We start from the raw sequence: 16,847 nt of genomic DNA on the forward strand, positions 1-16,847 counted from the left end.
CCCAAAATGCGAATATGTGAAGATAGCTACCAAACAATTGCTTGAAGCAATAAACTGTTATGATAGATTTGTTGATTATAAATGTTTCCTCGCGAAATTATAACCTCACAACAACAATCACCAGTCAACACATGTGACATGATGACAGCTGACATTAGTTGACATTATCGAGTTATTCGCAGCCAATTATTACCTCCATATACAACTACTTTGGCCGTATTGAAACATTTTCTTGTATTTATTGAATAATAAAATAAAAATTACATAAGAACATGGAAACGTACGTGCCTATGAATTACTATTTCTGTAGAACGCAATTTTATGAATTATGCATCAATACACACTTCTGTAAATGTCAGTTTTCTATTGATTTACTGCCTAATTTATTTCAAAGTATTGATTGCTTTTACTAGGAGCGTTGTTGTAATATGTTGTAACCAAAAATGAATAGTGATACGAGGATGATCCCAAAAGTAACTGGTCCAGCAAAGAAAACACAAAAAGTTTGGATAAAAGTAACGTAATCTCCATCTAGTTCTATACACTTTTCCCAGCGATGTTGGATGAGTTCTATACCTCCTATACCTCTTTTATAATAAGAATCGTCAAGCTCCTTGAAATAGTTATTAACTGTGGACATCACCTCTTCATTGTTACAAAATTTTTGACCACTCAGACATTTTTTTGAGTCTAGGAACAAATAATAGTTTGAAGGGGGCAAATCTGGCAATTAGGGTGCATGAGATAGCAATTCTAATTTTAATTTTTTTCTCAATGGAACTGGAATTTTTTCTTAGCCAAATGCGGCTGTTTTCGCTTGATTTCTTTGCTGAAACTTTGCAATAAGTTCGCATAATACTCACCGTTGATAGTTTTTCGTTTTCAAAGATAGTCAATGACATCCCACGCGCATCCCAAAAAACCGACGCTATGACCTTGTATGCAGAGAGAACTATTTTTGCATTTATTTCTGTAAAACGTTGTCAAACACTCGATGGAAAAATCTTCACGACGCTGTTTTTGAAATGCCTACTTTATCTGCTAGCTCGCGCACTTTCAGTTGAACGTCATCGAGTACCGCTTTGCGGATTTTCTTCAACATTTCTGAAGCGTCACCTCATTTGGTCGACCAGTGCGATGACGGTCTTTGCAGGCCGTACGGCCTCGTTTTAACTCTGCTACCTAGATACACAAATATAGATTGTGTTCTTTCAGATACAGTGGGATTTTTCAAGCAATTACCACCATCTCTAGGTCATGCGCCAGGTATTTCAAGAACAATCTTTACTTACCAAACGTAGCTCTTTTCTCAGGTGAAAATGAAATTAAAACAAATTAGTTTGTGAACTGTATTTAATACAAAAATTATTTTACAAAACATATTAATTTAAAAGAACGTGTTTGTTTGTAATTTATCTTCAGAGTTTTCTTTTAGAAAAATATATATCTCTGTAACAAAAAAAGTGTTCAGTGTTTCTAATAATTATCAATATTTTGAACGAACGATTTAAATCTACTCACCTCCGCATCGATGTTTTTTTGTATACATTTTTGCATTTCCCATATTTTTTTGTGCGGTTTTGTTTCATCTGGAATAATTTTAAAATAGTACAGTCAAAGAAACCAATTGATAAGATAAGATGAAAAAATTATAGAAAAAAATGAAGATATACAATATAATGATAGCCATTTTGAATTAAAACGGAGGTTGCTATGAATTTGACGTATTTAAAATGAATATAAAGATAGAATTGTTACATGAGAGATATAAAATCAATGTCTCTTTCTATATATATATATATATATATATATATATATATATATATATATATATATATATATATATATATATATATATATATTAATCGGGTTAAAACGTTCTTCGCCGTCTTCCGATTCCCAGTTTCCATTTTTCTCGATCTTCCCAAAGATCTTCTTCCAAACCTCTCTCTCGAATATCCTTCTCGATACCTTCTCTCCAGCTTAATCTTGGTCTTCCTCTTTTTCTTCTTCCTTGTTGTGCCCAATTTAAAATTTGTTTGGGTATGCGGTCTTCAGGCATTCTTTGGACATGTCCGTACCATCTTAACTGATTCACCCTAATGTCTTCCATAATCGTATGTTGTACTTTCATGATCTCCCTGATTCTGTCGTTTCTTATTTTTTCCAGTCTTGATATTCCTGCCGCGCGTCTCCAATAATCCATTTCTGTGGCTTCAAGCATTTTGACTGTTTTTTCTCTGTTTAACATTGACAAAAAATAATACCAGGAGTGTATTGGTTTGTAAAAAAACGTTTAAGAGACCTATTATGATAATTAGTGAAGTTTTTTTATGTGAAAAGCAAATCCTACTACAGTCGAATAGATCGAGTGGTATATACAATTTGTGGTATTCCATAAATAAGTGCTTTGGTAGTTGATTCCACAGACTTGCACCTCATTGAAATATGTAAATTGACGTTCTCCAAAAGAGCCTACAGCTCATGAGTCACGTCTACCAAGTAAATATTGCTAGTGGAATAGGAATCGTGCAAGTTTTTGGTCAACTCTAGATCAAGTCGAAGTACAAATGCAATACTTCTTCTTCTTCCTCTTCTTGTTTGACTTTTAACAAGGCTTAGTATTGTTTCTACTACTATTCATTCGTGACTTTCGTGACATCTCTAAGGAGGTCGACCGGGAAGTCTTCTTGAAGTTGGTTTTTCACCTATTACCCATTTAATCCCATCGATCTTCCATCATTCCATCGACGTGGTTTGTCCAATATCGTCGTTTCGATATCTGAATCGTTCCATATCCTGAATTTTCAGGTTTTCAAATAGCTAATCATTTGGGAACACTTAATTGAAGTTCTTATTAAAAACAAGAAAACACAACAAAGGTTCAGTGCCAACAGCAATTCGACCAGGGGACAGTCTATTCTGTTATTATGGATAAAATAATTAATAGCGCGAAAGAAGTTTCTGGAGGATATAAGATGGAAGGAAGATTAATAAAGATATGCTACGCCGAAGACGCAATCTTGGTAGCCGATAACGAGGATCAGCTGCAGCGTTTGCTATATCGAATCCAAACAAATGCCTTAATAATCAGATATCTGTAGAAAAAAGAATCAACTGCAATACAATGTCGTAAGCAACCATTAATCTTTTTTTTCTTCTCAATCTTCTCAAATTTAAATCAATCTTATATATATATCCCCTTTTATAGCGTTATACGCCTTTGGGTTCCTAATCTCCAGGCCTGTCTATCTTGCCAGTCGTCGACTGCTAGGTTCCTTTCGGACATTGCTCTAGTGATTCCTTGTAGCCATGTTCTAGGTGGTCTTCCCCTCTTTCTTTTTTCTGTGGGGGTCCATTCTAATATTATTCTTGGTAGTCGTTCTCTTCCCATTCTCTTAACGTGTCCGTACCAAATCAACTGTTTCTTTTCTATATCTTCTACTAAAGTTCTTTCTACTTTCAATTGTCTTCTTATTTCCTCGTTTCTTATATGTTCCGTTCTAGATATTCTTGCTGCTCTCCTCCAGAAATCCATTTCCACTGCATTTAAGTTATTTTTTTGCTTTTCTGTAAGTTGCCAAACCTCGGAGCTATATGTAATTATTGGTTGTAAAATGGCGTTGTATATTCTCTTTTTTGTTTCTGGTCTAATATTCTTTTGCCACAGCACTGAGTTCAGGGCTCTTATTACTTTTCTTCCTTTGGTTATTCTGTCCCTAATTGTTTCCTCGTTTCGTCCTGTTGTTGTTAGTTTTACACCTAGGTATATGCATTCCTTACAGTTTTTAATTATTTTTCCCTCTAGATCTAAATCCCCAGGTGAATCTTCTGATCCTATACATATGTATTGTGTCTTCTCCGTGCTAACCTGTAGACCCCATTTTTGGTATTCTTCTATAAGTTTTCTAGACATGTACTCCAGATCTTCTTTTTCCTGTGCTACCACTACCTGGTCATCGGCATAGTGCAGTGTATACAAGGTGCTCTCCCCAATAGTTAGTCCCATTCCTTTACATTTTTTCTTCCAAACTCTTAGGGCTTCATCTATGTATATGTTGAACAGAGTTGGGGATAAACAACACCCTTGTCGCAAGCCTTTGGTTGTTTTGAAGCCGTCTGTCACCTTGTTACCTATTTTTATTTTTGCTGTTGTGTCTCTGTATAGTTCTTTTATAGCCTTTATTAGAGTGGTATTTATGCTCGTTCTTTCCAGAACCTCCCATAATTTTGAGACAGGTACTGTGTCATAAGCTTTCTTCAAGTCTACCAATAGTAGGTGCACTTCTTGTGATCTTACGGTTCTCTTTTCGATTATTTGTGATAGACAGAAAATACTATCTATCGTCGATCGACCTGCTCTGAAGCCGTTTTGTTCCTCGGATTCGTATGGGTGATATTCTTCACAAATGATCTCCTTTATTATTTTTCCGTATAACCTACTGAGCGTACTAGTCACTGTAATGCCCCTATAATTATTGCAGTCTTCCTTATTTCCTTTCTTGTATATGGACGTGATCCATCCTTCTTTCCACGTTTGCGGTATTGGTTCTCCATTTAGATGTCTATTGATAATTTCTGTTAGGATATTAAACAGCCTATTTGTTCCTGCTTTTATTAATTCTGCAGGTATTCCCTCTGGACCAGGAGCGCGCCCATTTTTAAGTAGTGTTATAGCTTTCTTTGTTTTTTCTACGTTGATTTTTATTGGTTCACCTGTAATCCGTATGTCTTCAGCCGGCATGTTACTATATTCAGATCTCTGTTCTCTGAGTAATGAGCGGTAATAGTCTTGCCATTTATTTGGTGATATGGTGCCTATTGGGATATTTTCTTTTCTGCCAGATCTAACATTATCTATAAATCTCCACGATTCCCTGGATTGGCGTCCTCCTAAATAGGTATCCAATTCCTTGCATTTATTTTCCCAGCTGAGGTTTTTGGCCTCTATCGCAGCGGTTTTAAATTTTGATACAGCTTCACTATATTGTTCCCTATGTTCTGCTTTTTTAGTGCTTAGCCAGGTATGATACAATCGTTGTTTTTGTTCTTTTAAATTTTGCAGTTGTTCAGTCCACCAATAATTTCGTGTTCTCTTTCTCATTTCTTTATATCCTAAGGCTTCTTTGGCTGCTTTGTGTATGCTGTCAATTACTACTTTGGTAAGATTGTCTGTTGGTTCTTGTTCGTACTCCTGTGGGAGGTTTTGGTCCAGTCTTTGTTGGTATAATAATTTTGTGCTCTCGTTCATAAGGCTTTCTATATTATAGTTTGGTATATCTATATCTGTTAAATCTTTACTGTTTTGCAGTTGATTCTTTTGTTTGTTGTCTTTGATTATTGGCATTATTAACTTAGCTTTTATCAGATGATGGTCACTTCCACATTCTGCGGATCGATATACTCTTACATTGTGCACTTTTATCTTCGTTTTTTGTTTCATTATAAGATAGTCGATTATTGATCTTAGATTTCTAGTTATTTGCGTCCATGTATATGTGTGTATTTCCTTATGTTTAAAATACCCATTCATTATTCTTAGTAAGTTATGTTGACAGACATCTATCAACCTGGAGCCATTATCATTCCTGGTATTTTCACCGTAGGGCCCTATTATCTCATGCTTCGTTTCTTTACCAGTTCTAGCATTTAGGTCTCCCAGTATTATGATTTCTCGATCGTTACCTGTCTGAGATATTAGCTCATTTAGCGTTTCATAATACTTTTCTTTTTCATCTACCCGTGCGTCTTCATTAGGTCCATAAGTAGCAATTATTGTTATTTTGCAGCCTTTTAAATTGACATTAACTTTTATTGTTCTATCGCTTATTGCTTCCCAGCTGGAGACGTTCTTCTTATACTTCTCATGTATAAGGAGCGATATACCCCTCTTTGCATGTTCTTCTTTGTTAACGCCGCTGTATATGTGGATATATTCCCCGAGTGTTTGTGTACCTTGTCCTTTTTTCTTTGTTTCAGAGAGAGCAATAAAGTCCAGTTTATGTTTTTTAATTTCTTGTAAAATGTCATCTACCTTCGTTCTAATTCCCTGTATATTCCATGTTCCACAAATCATAGTCCGTTTTCGTTGCCATTGTCGTTTTCCATTTTGATCATCCATATTCCGAGGCCTAGTTTTCGGATTTTTAGCCAAAAGAAGTTTTTTCCAAGTGATAGGGGGCTGGCCTATCGACTTGACCCTCCTCCTTTACCCGGGCTTGGGACCGGCAGTTGTGTCCAGTGGGCTACTCAATCCACCACACCGAAACACACCATCAATCTTAAAGATGTAAATACTTGTAGCTCTATAGATATGCACCGGAGAACATTGAGATGATTTTTACCAATAACAGTAGGCCCTTTAATAAGATTTTTTCTTTGACAAGAAGACGTCGATCAAATAGAAAAAGATCAAATAGAAAACTTAGTAGTTTTTCCAATTCAAATGACTCACTCCATATCAGATACATATTCATTAAAGACTGCTCTGATTTTCGCTAAATCATCAATTATTTTTCTTTAAGCTTCATCGATTTTTCAAAATAATAAGAAGAGTGGTACTTACTTGATTTCAAAGCGTTTTCATTACATGTTATATATACATTGGCGTCTTGAGATAAGTTCATTTCTTCCAAGTATGGAAGAACCAAATCTTTTCTTATTCTCAGCTGGTCGTCTAGCTATAACAAGACGGAAAACAAAGTAATTCATAATTTAGGTTCAATATATAGAAATTCAACTTACTCCTTTAGCAGCCAACCATAGACAAAGGGTGTAATACTGAAAACAAAATATTGTACTCAATAAAGGAAATTGAAACCTCGGCTTGAAATTTGGAAGGCTATATCCAAATATTAAACAAATACAACAAGTTTTAAAAAATAGAAAACTTAATTACAGTTTTTCCACTTTGCTTCATTGTTTGTTTAGTTTTGAATAAATATGCTATATCGCGATATAATTTCATGATTCCCTAGTGAATATGAAAGCAGTTTCAATTAATATTTCGAAAATATTGAACTTCTAAACTAAACTAAAGCTAAAGCTCACTATAGCTTCTTCATCGAAACGCTCGTCAAACAGTAAATAAAATAAAAACTTTAATTTGTTTTGTCTCGTATTTTGTATTATAAATATAATTATTAATAATTGATTTTGATACTACCTGAATTGAAGGTTCATTATCTGGGAATTTACCATCTCGAACTCCGTCTATCAATTCTTGTGAAACATCAGTAGTAAGTTGACACAAATGATGAGCATGTACTGTCATTACAACAAATGTTTTTCCAAAACTCTGAAACACAAGTAAAGTAAAAAGTGTCCATTTTGAATAATTAGTAGAGTTTCACATATTATCTTACTCAAAAATATAACTTTAACCAATAAATACCAAAGCACGTAACGTTTAAATTTTTCGATTTGTTTGCTCATTTTTGATCTTGTTTCGATGGCTCTAGCCTTCGAAAAGCTTTGAAACAAAAGTAAAATTCATCCTGAAGAAGAAAAAAGTGTCCATGTTGAGTAATTAGTAGAGTTTCACATATTATCTTGCTCCAAAATATAATTTTAACCGATAAATACCAAAGCACGTAACGTTTAAATTTTTCGATTTGTTTGCTCATTTTTGATCTTGTTTCGATGGCTCTAGCTTTCGAAAAACTTTGAAACAAAAATAAAATTCATCCTGAAGAAGAAAAAAGTGTCCATTTTGAGTAATTAGTAGAGTTTCACATATTATCTTGTTCAAAAATATAATTTTAACCGATAAATACCAAACCACGTATACGTTTGAATTTTTCGATTTGTTTGCTCATTTTTGATCTTGTTTCGATGGCTCTAGCTTTCGAAAAGCTTTGAAACAAAAGTAAAATTCATCTTGAAGAAGAAAAAAAGTGTCCATTTTGAGTAATTAGTAGAGTTTCACATATTATCTTGTTCAAAAATATAATTTTAACCGATAAATACCAAACCACGTATACGTTTGAATTTTTCGATTTGTTTGCTCATTTTTGATCTTGTTTCGATGGCTCTAGCCTTCGAAAAGCTTTGAAACAAAAGTAAAATTCATCCTGAAGAAGAAAAAATTGTCCATGTTGAGTAATTAGTAGAGTTTCACATATTATCTTGCTCCAAAATATAATTTTAACCGATAAATACCAAAGCACGTAACGTTTAAATTTTTCGATTTGTTTGCTCATTTTTGATCTTGTTTCGATGGCTCTAGCTTTCGAAAAACTTTGAAACAAAAATAAAATTCATCCTGAAGAAGAAAAAAGTGTCCATTTTGAGTAATTAGTAGAGTTTCACATATTATCTTGTTCAAAAATATAATTTTAACCGATAAATACCAAACCACGTATACGTTTGAATTTTTCGATTTGTTTGCTCATTTTTGATCTTGTTTCGATGGCTCTAGCTTTCGAAAAGCTTTGAAACAAAAGTAAAATTCATCTTGAAGAAGAAAAAAAGTGTCCATTTTGAGTAATTAGTAGAGTTTCACATATTATCTTGTTCAAAAATATAATTTTAACCGATAAATACCAAACCACGTATACGTTTGAATTTTTCGATTTGTTTGCTCATTTTTGATCTTGTTTCGATGGCTCTAGCCTTCGAAAAGCTTTGAAACAAAAGTAAAATTCATCCTGAAGAAGAAAAAAGTGTCCATGTTGAGTAATTAGTAGAGTTTCACATATTATCTTGCTCCAAAATATAATTTTAACCGATAAATACCAAAGCACGTAACGTTTAAATTTTTCGATTTGTTTGCTCATTTTTGATCTTGTTTCGATGGCTCTAGCTTTCGAAAAACTTTGAAACAAAAATAAAATTCATCCTGAAGAAGAAAAAAGTGTCCATTTTGAGTAATTAGTAGAGTTTCACATATTATCTTGTTCAAAAATATAATTTTAACCGATAAATACCAAACCACGTATACGTTTGAATTTTTCGATTTGTTTGCTCATTTTTGATCTTGTTTCGATGGCTCTAGCTTTCGAAAAGCTTTGAAACAAAAGTAAAATTCATCTTGAAGAAGAAAAAAAGTGTCCATTTTGAGTAATTAGTAGAGTTTCACATATTATCTTGTTCAAAAATATAATTTTAACCGATAAATACCAAACCACGTATACGTTTGAATTTTTCGATTTGTTTGCTCATTTTTGATCTTGTTTCGATGGCTCTAGCTTTCGAAAAACTTTGAAACAAAAGTAAAATTCATCCTGAAGAAGAAAAAAGTGTCCATGTTGAGTAATTAGTAGAGTTTCACATATTATCTTGCTCCAAAATATAATTTTAACCGATAAATACCAAAGCACGTAACGTTTAAATTTTTCGATTTGTTTGCTCATTTTTGATCTTGTTTCGATGGCTCTAGCTTTCGAAAAACTTTGAAACAAAAGTAAAATTCATCCTGAAGAAGAAAAAAGTGTCCATTTTGAGTAATTAGTAGAGTTTCACATATTATCTTGTTCAAAAATATAATTTTAACCGATAAATACCAAACCACGTATACGTTTGAATTTTTCGATTTGTTTGCTCATTTTTGATCTTGTTTCGATGGCTCTAGCTTTCGAAAAGCTTTGAAACAAAAGTAAAATTCATCTTGAAGAAGAAAAAAAGTGTCCATTTTGAGTAATTAGTAGAGTTTCACATATTATCTTGTTCAAAAATATAATTTTAACCGATAAATACCAAACCACGTATACGTTTGAATTTTTCGATTTGTTTGCTCATTTTTGATCTTGTTTCGATGGCTCTAGCTTTCGAAAAGCTTTGAAACAAAAGTAAAATTCATCTTGAAGAAGAAAAAAAGTGTCCATTTTGAGTAATTAGTAGAGTTTCACATATTATCTTGTTCAAAAATATAATTTTAACCGATAAATACCAAACCACGTATACGTTTGAATTTTTCGATTTGTTTGCTCATTTTTGATCTTGTTTCGACGGCTCTAGCTTTCGAAAAGCTTTGAAACAAAAGTAAAATTCATCCTGAAGAAGAAAAAAGTGTCCATTTTGAGTAATTAGTAGAGTTTCACATATTATCTTGTTCAAAAATATAATTTCAACCGATAAATACCAAAGCACGTATACGTTTGAATTTTTCGATTTGTTTGCTCATTTTTGATCTTGTTTCGATGGCTCTAGCTTTCGAAAAACTTTGAAACAAAAGTAAAATTCATCCTGAAGAAGAAAAAAGTGTCCATTTTGAGTAATTAGTAGAGTTTCACATATTATCTTGTTCAAAAATATAATTTTAACCGATAAATACCAAACCACGTATACGTTTGAATTTTTCGATTTGTTTGCTCATTTTTGATCTTGTTTCGATGGCTCTAGCTTTCGAAAAACTTTGAAACAAAAGTAAAATTCATCCTGAAGAAGAAAAAAGTGTCCATTTTGAGTAATTAGTAGAGTTTCACATATTATCTTGTTCAAAAATATAATTTTAACCGATAAATACCAAACCACGTATACGTTTGAATTTTTCGATTTGTTTGCTCATTTTTGATCTTGTTTCGACGGCTCTAGCTTTCGAAAAGCTTTGAAACAAAAGTAAAATTCATCCTGAAGAAGAAAAAAGTGTCCATTTTGAGTAATTAGTAGAGTTTCACATATTATCTTGTTCAAAAATATAATTTCAACCGATAAATACCAAAGCACGTATACGTTTGAATTTTTCGATTTGTTTGCTCATTTTTGATCTTGTTTCGATGGCTCTAGCTTTCGAAAAACTTTGAAACAAAAGTAAAATTCATCCTGAAGAAGAAAAAAGTGTCCATTTTGAGTAATTAGTAGAGTTTCACATATTATCTTGTTCAAAAATATAATTTTAACCGATAAATACCAAACCACGTATACGTTTGAATTTTTCGATTTGTTTGCTCATTTTTGATCTTGTTTCGATGGCTCTAGCTTTCGAAAAACTTTGAAACAAAAGTAAAATTCATCCTGAAGAAGAAAAAAGTGTCCATTTTGAGTAATTAGTAGAGTTTCACATATTATCTTGTTCAAAAATATAATTTCAACCGATAAATACCAAAGCACGTATACGTTTGAATTTTACGATTTGTTTGCTCATTTTTGATCTTGTTTCGATAGCTCTAGCTTTCGAAAAGCTTTGAAACAAAAGTAAAATTCATCCTGAAGAAGAAAAAAGTGTCCATTTTGAGTAATTAGTAGAGTTTCACATATTATCTTGTTCAAAAATATAATTTCAACCGATAAATACCAAAGCACGTATACGTTTGAATTTTTCGATTTGTTTGCTCATTTTTGATCTTGTTTCGATGGCTCTAGCTTTCGAAAAACTTTGAAACAAAAGTAAAATTCATCCTGAAGAAGAAAAAAGTGTCCATTTTGAGTAATTAGTAGAGTTTCACATATTATCTTGTTCAAAAATATAATTTCAACCGATAAATACCAAAGCACGTATACGTTTGAATTTTTCGATTTGTTTGCTCATTTTTGATCTTGTTTCGATGGCTCTAGCTTTCGAAAAGCTTTGAAACAAAAGTAAAATTCATCCTGAAGAAGAAAAAAGTGTCCATTTTGAGTAATTAGTAGAGTTTCACATATTATCTTGTTCAAAAATATAATTTCAACCGATAAATACCAAAGCACGTATACGTTTGAATTTTTCGATTTGTTTGCTCATTTTTGATCTTGTTTCGATGGCTCTAGCTTTCGAAAAACTTTGAAACAAAAGTAAAATTCATCCTGAAGAAGAAAAAAGTGTCCATTTTGAGTAATTAGTAGAGTTTCACATATTATCTTGTTCAAAAATATAATTTCAACCGATAAATACCAAAGCACGTATACGTTTGAATTTTTCGATTTGTTTGCTCATTTTTGATCTTGTTTCGATGGCTCTAGCTTTCGAAAAGCTTTGAAACAAAAGTAAAATTCATCCTGAAGAAGAAAAAAGTGTCCATTTTGAGTAATTAGTAGAGTTTCACATATTATCTTGTTCAAAAATATAATTTCAACCGATAAATACCAAAGCACGTATACGTTTGAATTTTTCGATTTGTTTGCTCATTTTTGATCTTGTTTCGATGGCTCTAGCTTTCGAAAAGCTTTGAAACAAAAGTAAAATTCATCCTGAAGAAGAAAAAAGTGTCCATTTTGAGTAATTAGTAGAGTTTCACATATTATCTTGTTCAAAAATATAATTTCAACCGATAAATACCAAAGCACGTATACGTTTGAATTTTTCGATTTGTTTGCTCATTTTTGATCTTGTTTCGATGGCTCTAGCTTTCGAAAAACTTTGAAACAAAAGTAAAATTCATCCTGAAGAAGAAAAAAGTGTCCATTTTGAGTAATTAGTAGAGTTTCACATATTATCTTGTTCAAAAATATAATTTCAACCGATAAATACCAAAGCACGTATACGTTTGAATTTTTCGATTTGTTTGCTCATTTTTGATCTTGTTTCGATGGCTCTAGCTTTCGAAAAGCTTTGAAACAAAAGTAAAATTCATCTTGAAGAAGAAAAAAGTGTCCATTTTGAGTAATTAGTAGAGTTTCACATATTATCTTGTTCAAAAATATAATTTTAACCGATAAATACCAAAGCACGTATACGTTTGAATTTTTCGATTTGTTTGCTCATTTTTGATCTTGTTTCGATGGATATTGTCTGTAAAACACCTTAGTAGGGAAAAAGTTTGACCGTCGAGGCACTTTTGAGAATTCCCAGCTCAGTATTAACCTTTACAAGAAAGTTGTGGCGTTCTCGGTATGATTTTCAATAATATTATCGACTGCAAGTTATGGAAATGTCACATACATATTACAAAAAGGAAAAAAAGCTGTGGATCAAAAATAGGGAATTTGAGGACAAAGGGTAATTTGGGGACAAAGAAAAGATCAGTTAGGAGTTAGGTTATGATTAATTTTTGTTTTCTCACAATTCGATTCCAACATAAGGTATTATAAAATAACGCTACTTGGCAACTGTGAATGCTCCCAAAATACGTTCCCGAAATTTCCAGAATCAGTATCACAAGAAAATTGAATAATATCTCTCCAGCATCCCTTTGAACAGACTTATTAAGCCACCAAAAATTCATGGTATTTGCAAGATGGATTCTACAAAATCCTGTAATTACCATAGAATTAAAAATTTAGAAGTATCGTCGTTTTGGAGTTTCTGAACTTTTATTTTGGTAAGAAATAAAAAAAAAACCAAGTGTTTCAGACTCTTCACATTTCTAACTAGATTTAGCAACATGTGAGTTCTGAATCTGCGATAAAAGTGATAAAGTTTTCGGAAAAAACTTGTAGAGCAATTTTGGAACAAGAAATAATGTTCAAAAAATTCAATTATACTTAAAGAGCAAATTTTTTCAATTGGTTGTAATTTTTCTACTCAATATCGTCCAAAACTTTTCCATAGAGTAAGTTGGGGGATCATAATGGATTTTCGATTCATATTTCAAGTCATTGGGACTATTTTCTGTGTAGTATCTATCATTGCCTACAATCTGTGAATGTGATAGGGTGAAATATTTTTTTCGTCATCCACGATCACAACTCTGTGCTCTCTGTGAAGTGACATCTTCGTAATGCACGATAGCATATCAGAATTCTGCGTAACTGATTTTCGTTATATTTTGGTCATTTCTTTCGTTCCCTATGTCCTTTTTTCTTTAGTTCAAGAGGATCAAGTATGAAACACGAAATCAGCGAACAAGCCTTCGAATTGATGTTCCTATTATATCTTTTGATATTTCTACAATCTATTTGACTAGGTATCAGTCAAAGCTGTGGGCTGCCCATAATTTGGAAGGTTCAAACATGGCATTCCTTATTTACATTCACTCATCGTTTTATAAATTGTAGAAAGAAAATATTCAGCTCTAACTAAGAAGAAAATTATGAAGTTTGTGTTTTTTACGGCAACAAGATTCTTAGTTATTTAGAATTAAATTGAAGCTAACCTATTTTTTCCGAAAACTTTCGTTACATACGTTATATTCACCTTTGGGTTTAGATATCCAAAAGCTGAAGTAATGAAGAGAACTAAGAATAGACCTACTGCTACAGGAGGCTGCATGGTCGATCTGAAACAGAATTTCATTCAAATTCAAATAATCGATCAAAAGAAATGTTAAACAATATTTTTACAAATTTAGAAACCTTATCAATATAAGTGTGTTGAGTACTTACTTTTTATTTGACTTTGATACACTCTTGTGAGATACCACAAACAATATTTGAGTTCTAATCAATTTATATATATAAATGCATATTTATATTGTCCCACCTTCGAAGCACATTTACTGTTAATTAAAAATAGATTGTATATAATGACATAGTTTGATTATGGTGACCCCAGAAAATAAATACTTATCTCAATTATTGTATATTTCATAATACATCCTGTATATTCGAAATTCAAGCAATTTTTTATGACATAATATCGGTATCATTCCATATTAGTTAATTTAGAAGGTCAAACTGATAATAGTGAATATACTTTTGCATATAAGGTCATCGAAAGTAATAAATAAGACAATAACTTTTTCTTCGTGTAATTTACTTTAAAAATATTGACAGTGCGCATGCGATCGATCCAAAACAGATTCGAAATTGACCCGGGAACAAAGCTATAGTCTTCTCCATTGTTTAATGTCGCGGCAAATATATCTTTATATAAGATGGTGTGAAATTTTCTAAATTAAATTCAATCTTTTTGGTTTAAAAATACTCTGAATTATATGTGGCAGTAATCCTTCCAGGAATCTTGTCTTGATTAAGTTAAATAATCTTTGGATGTATATTTGTTGTCCGAACCATGGATGAAACGTTTGGTCCATCATCAAACAAAAGAACAATCAAAATAATGGGAAGAAAAGGGAGAACCGGTTCCAAAGAAGGCAAATTTGGCTAAGAAGAATGTGTTGTTTCATCAAGACAATGCACAAGCTCACACATACGTTAAGCAATAACCAAAATCAATGATTTTATGCAATATATTCGCCCGATTCAGCCCCCTTGGATTATTTTCTGTTTCTAGACTGCCTCGGCGGTCAAAGATTTTCCAACAATGATGAGGTGATGGTTATTTTGAAGAACTGGACGATTCTTACTATAAAAAGGGTATCAAACTCGTTGAACGTCGTTGGAAAAAGTGTATGGAGCTAAAAGAAGCTGAAAGATAAATATATTTGTTCCCAAAATTTTTGTGTTTGTGATCCTATTAGAATAAATCATTTCTGATAATGTATATTATTTTTATTTTGTCATGAGTATACAGTTTTGGTAGGAAAATATGTGACGAGGGTCGCTAATTTTGTTTCAAATGTAATAGTTTATAAATAGTTCATAAATTATGTATGATTATTTGAATAATATGTATATTTCCAATTCATTATTCTATAGATAATATATCTAATGGATTTCATAATTACGTTTAAAGTATTTCTAATTTAAAGTGAATTTTGAAATGATTAGTATTCAAATTTCACTGTGTTGATTTCATAATTACATAAATTTCCACTTGAACGTTATTCTGATTTAAAATGTCACCAAAGAATTAACTCGTATGGGAACTCACTTAATTTTCAATAAAAGAGTAGTAAATTGTTTTTAATTGAAAACCACGACGTATTCCAAGATTCCTCTTGATAAAAATTCCACGTAACTATTTGTTATCGTTTAAAAAAATGCTAGTTTATTGTTATTTCCAAAAAATTCTTTAGTAAACCTTCTTCAATTTAGAAAGTGATCTATTGATTCATATAATTATGCAAATTATCAATATCAGGTCATATTTTGATACCAAGACCCAAAGTCAAAACAATTTAACAACAAAAACATATGAGAGTCTAAGAAATAAGAAACTGAAGAAATTTAATTTGAATATACCTATATTTTGTGTAAAAGCTTAAGAATTTGATTATCTTCCACATCATGTCCCAATTTGGAATATATCGAGGTCTGGTGATTTATTTATATTTACAATTCAGTTGATTACCAGTTTCCACTGAATCTTACTATTCAAAATCGATATGTACTATATCATTTCATCCTTTACTGTCCTCCCAGTAAGTATCCCGAATCATCATCGACTACAAAAGTCCACATAGTATTAAATTCAATTGGATTGATTGCAGATTTAACTTATATCAAAATGTTACAGCTCCTGATCTTGGTCGTCTTGAAGATTAGACAACTCGTAACGGAAGATTGAGCAGCTTGAGATTTTAATTAAAAAATGATAAACAAAAATAAAATATCTCGATTTTTCAGCTTTATAAAGTGGAATTTCAGATAATACTCTTAATGAATAGGTCACGAGTTGTGTATTATGTACTCGGACTACCTCTTCATTTACCTAAAATATTCCCGTTCCGAGTTGTAGCGCACCCTTGTGATTGCGTGAAGTGAAAATAAATTTGTTTATATACGTCTCGTCTAAACAGTAAATTTTTCTCTTACATTTGGCAGAGGAAAAAGTCGAGATTTTACATTATTTAATCTTTTTATGTCAGAAATATACCAAGAAAAAACTAAATACCTGAAGATACTGAGAAGTATTCTCGGACTTCATTTTAGAGGAGATGGAGAGAGAAGAAGATAGAGAAATAGAAGAAAAACTGGAAGGAGAAAATATAATAAAGTATAGAGAAGCACATAGGCTAAATTGGGCAGGACACGTCATGAGAAAGAAACCTACAGAATTGGTAAGGAGAATAACAAAATGGATACCTATATGGCCAAGACAGACCAAGAAATACCTGGAGATACAAAAGATGCGAGAATCCTAGAAATAGTAGACTGGAAAGCAGAAACAGAAAATAATGATGATGAAAACTATAACAAAAAGAACAAGT

General features: G+C 32.0%; 1 protein-coding gene across 2 annotated transcripts; it reads right to left on the reverse strand.

Annotated features, from left to right (window-relative positions):
* Window positions 1–1,335: 1,335 nt before the first annotated feature.
* Window positions 1,336–14,336, reverse strand: LOC130898778 (uncharacterized). 2 transcript variants are annotated; one of them, XM_057808286.1, is made up of 8 exons: window positions 14,179–14,300; window positions 13,991–14,072; window positions 7,166–7,297; window positions 6,745–6,780; window positions 6,566–6,680; window positions 1,522–1,589; window positions 1,411–1,449; window positions 1,336–1,379 (listed from the first exon to the last, which is right to left on the reverse strand). In XM_057808286.1, exons 2-7 carry the CDS (start codon window positions 14,063–14,065, stop codon window positions 1,432–1,434), a joined length of 444 nt encoding a protein of 147 aa, XP_057664269.1. In that variant the 5' UTR covers window positions 14,066–14,072; window positions 14,179–14,300; the 3' UTR covers window positions 1,336–1,379; window positions 1,411–1,431. The 2 variants fall into 2 exon arrangements, with proteins under 2 accessions (XP_057664269.1, XP_057664268.1); XM_057808285.1 differs by having other exon boundaries at window positions 1,336–1,449; window positions 14,179–14,336.
* Between the last annotated feature and the right edge of the window lie 2,511 nt (window positions 14,337–16,847).

This window comes from Diorhabda carinulata, chromosome 10, assembly GCF_026250575.1.
Source record: "Diorhabda carinulata isolate Delta chromosome 10, icDioCari1.1, whole genome shotgun sequence".
NCBI classification, from domain to species: domain Eukaryota; kingdom Metazoa; phylum Arthropoda; class Insecta; order Coleoptera; family Chrysomelidae; genus Diorhabda; species Diorhabda carinulata.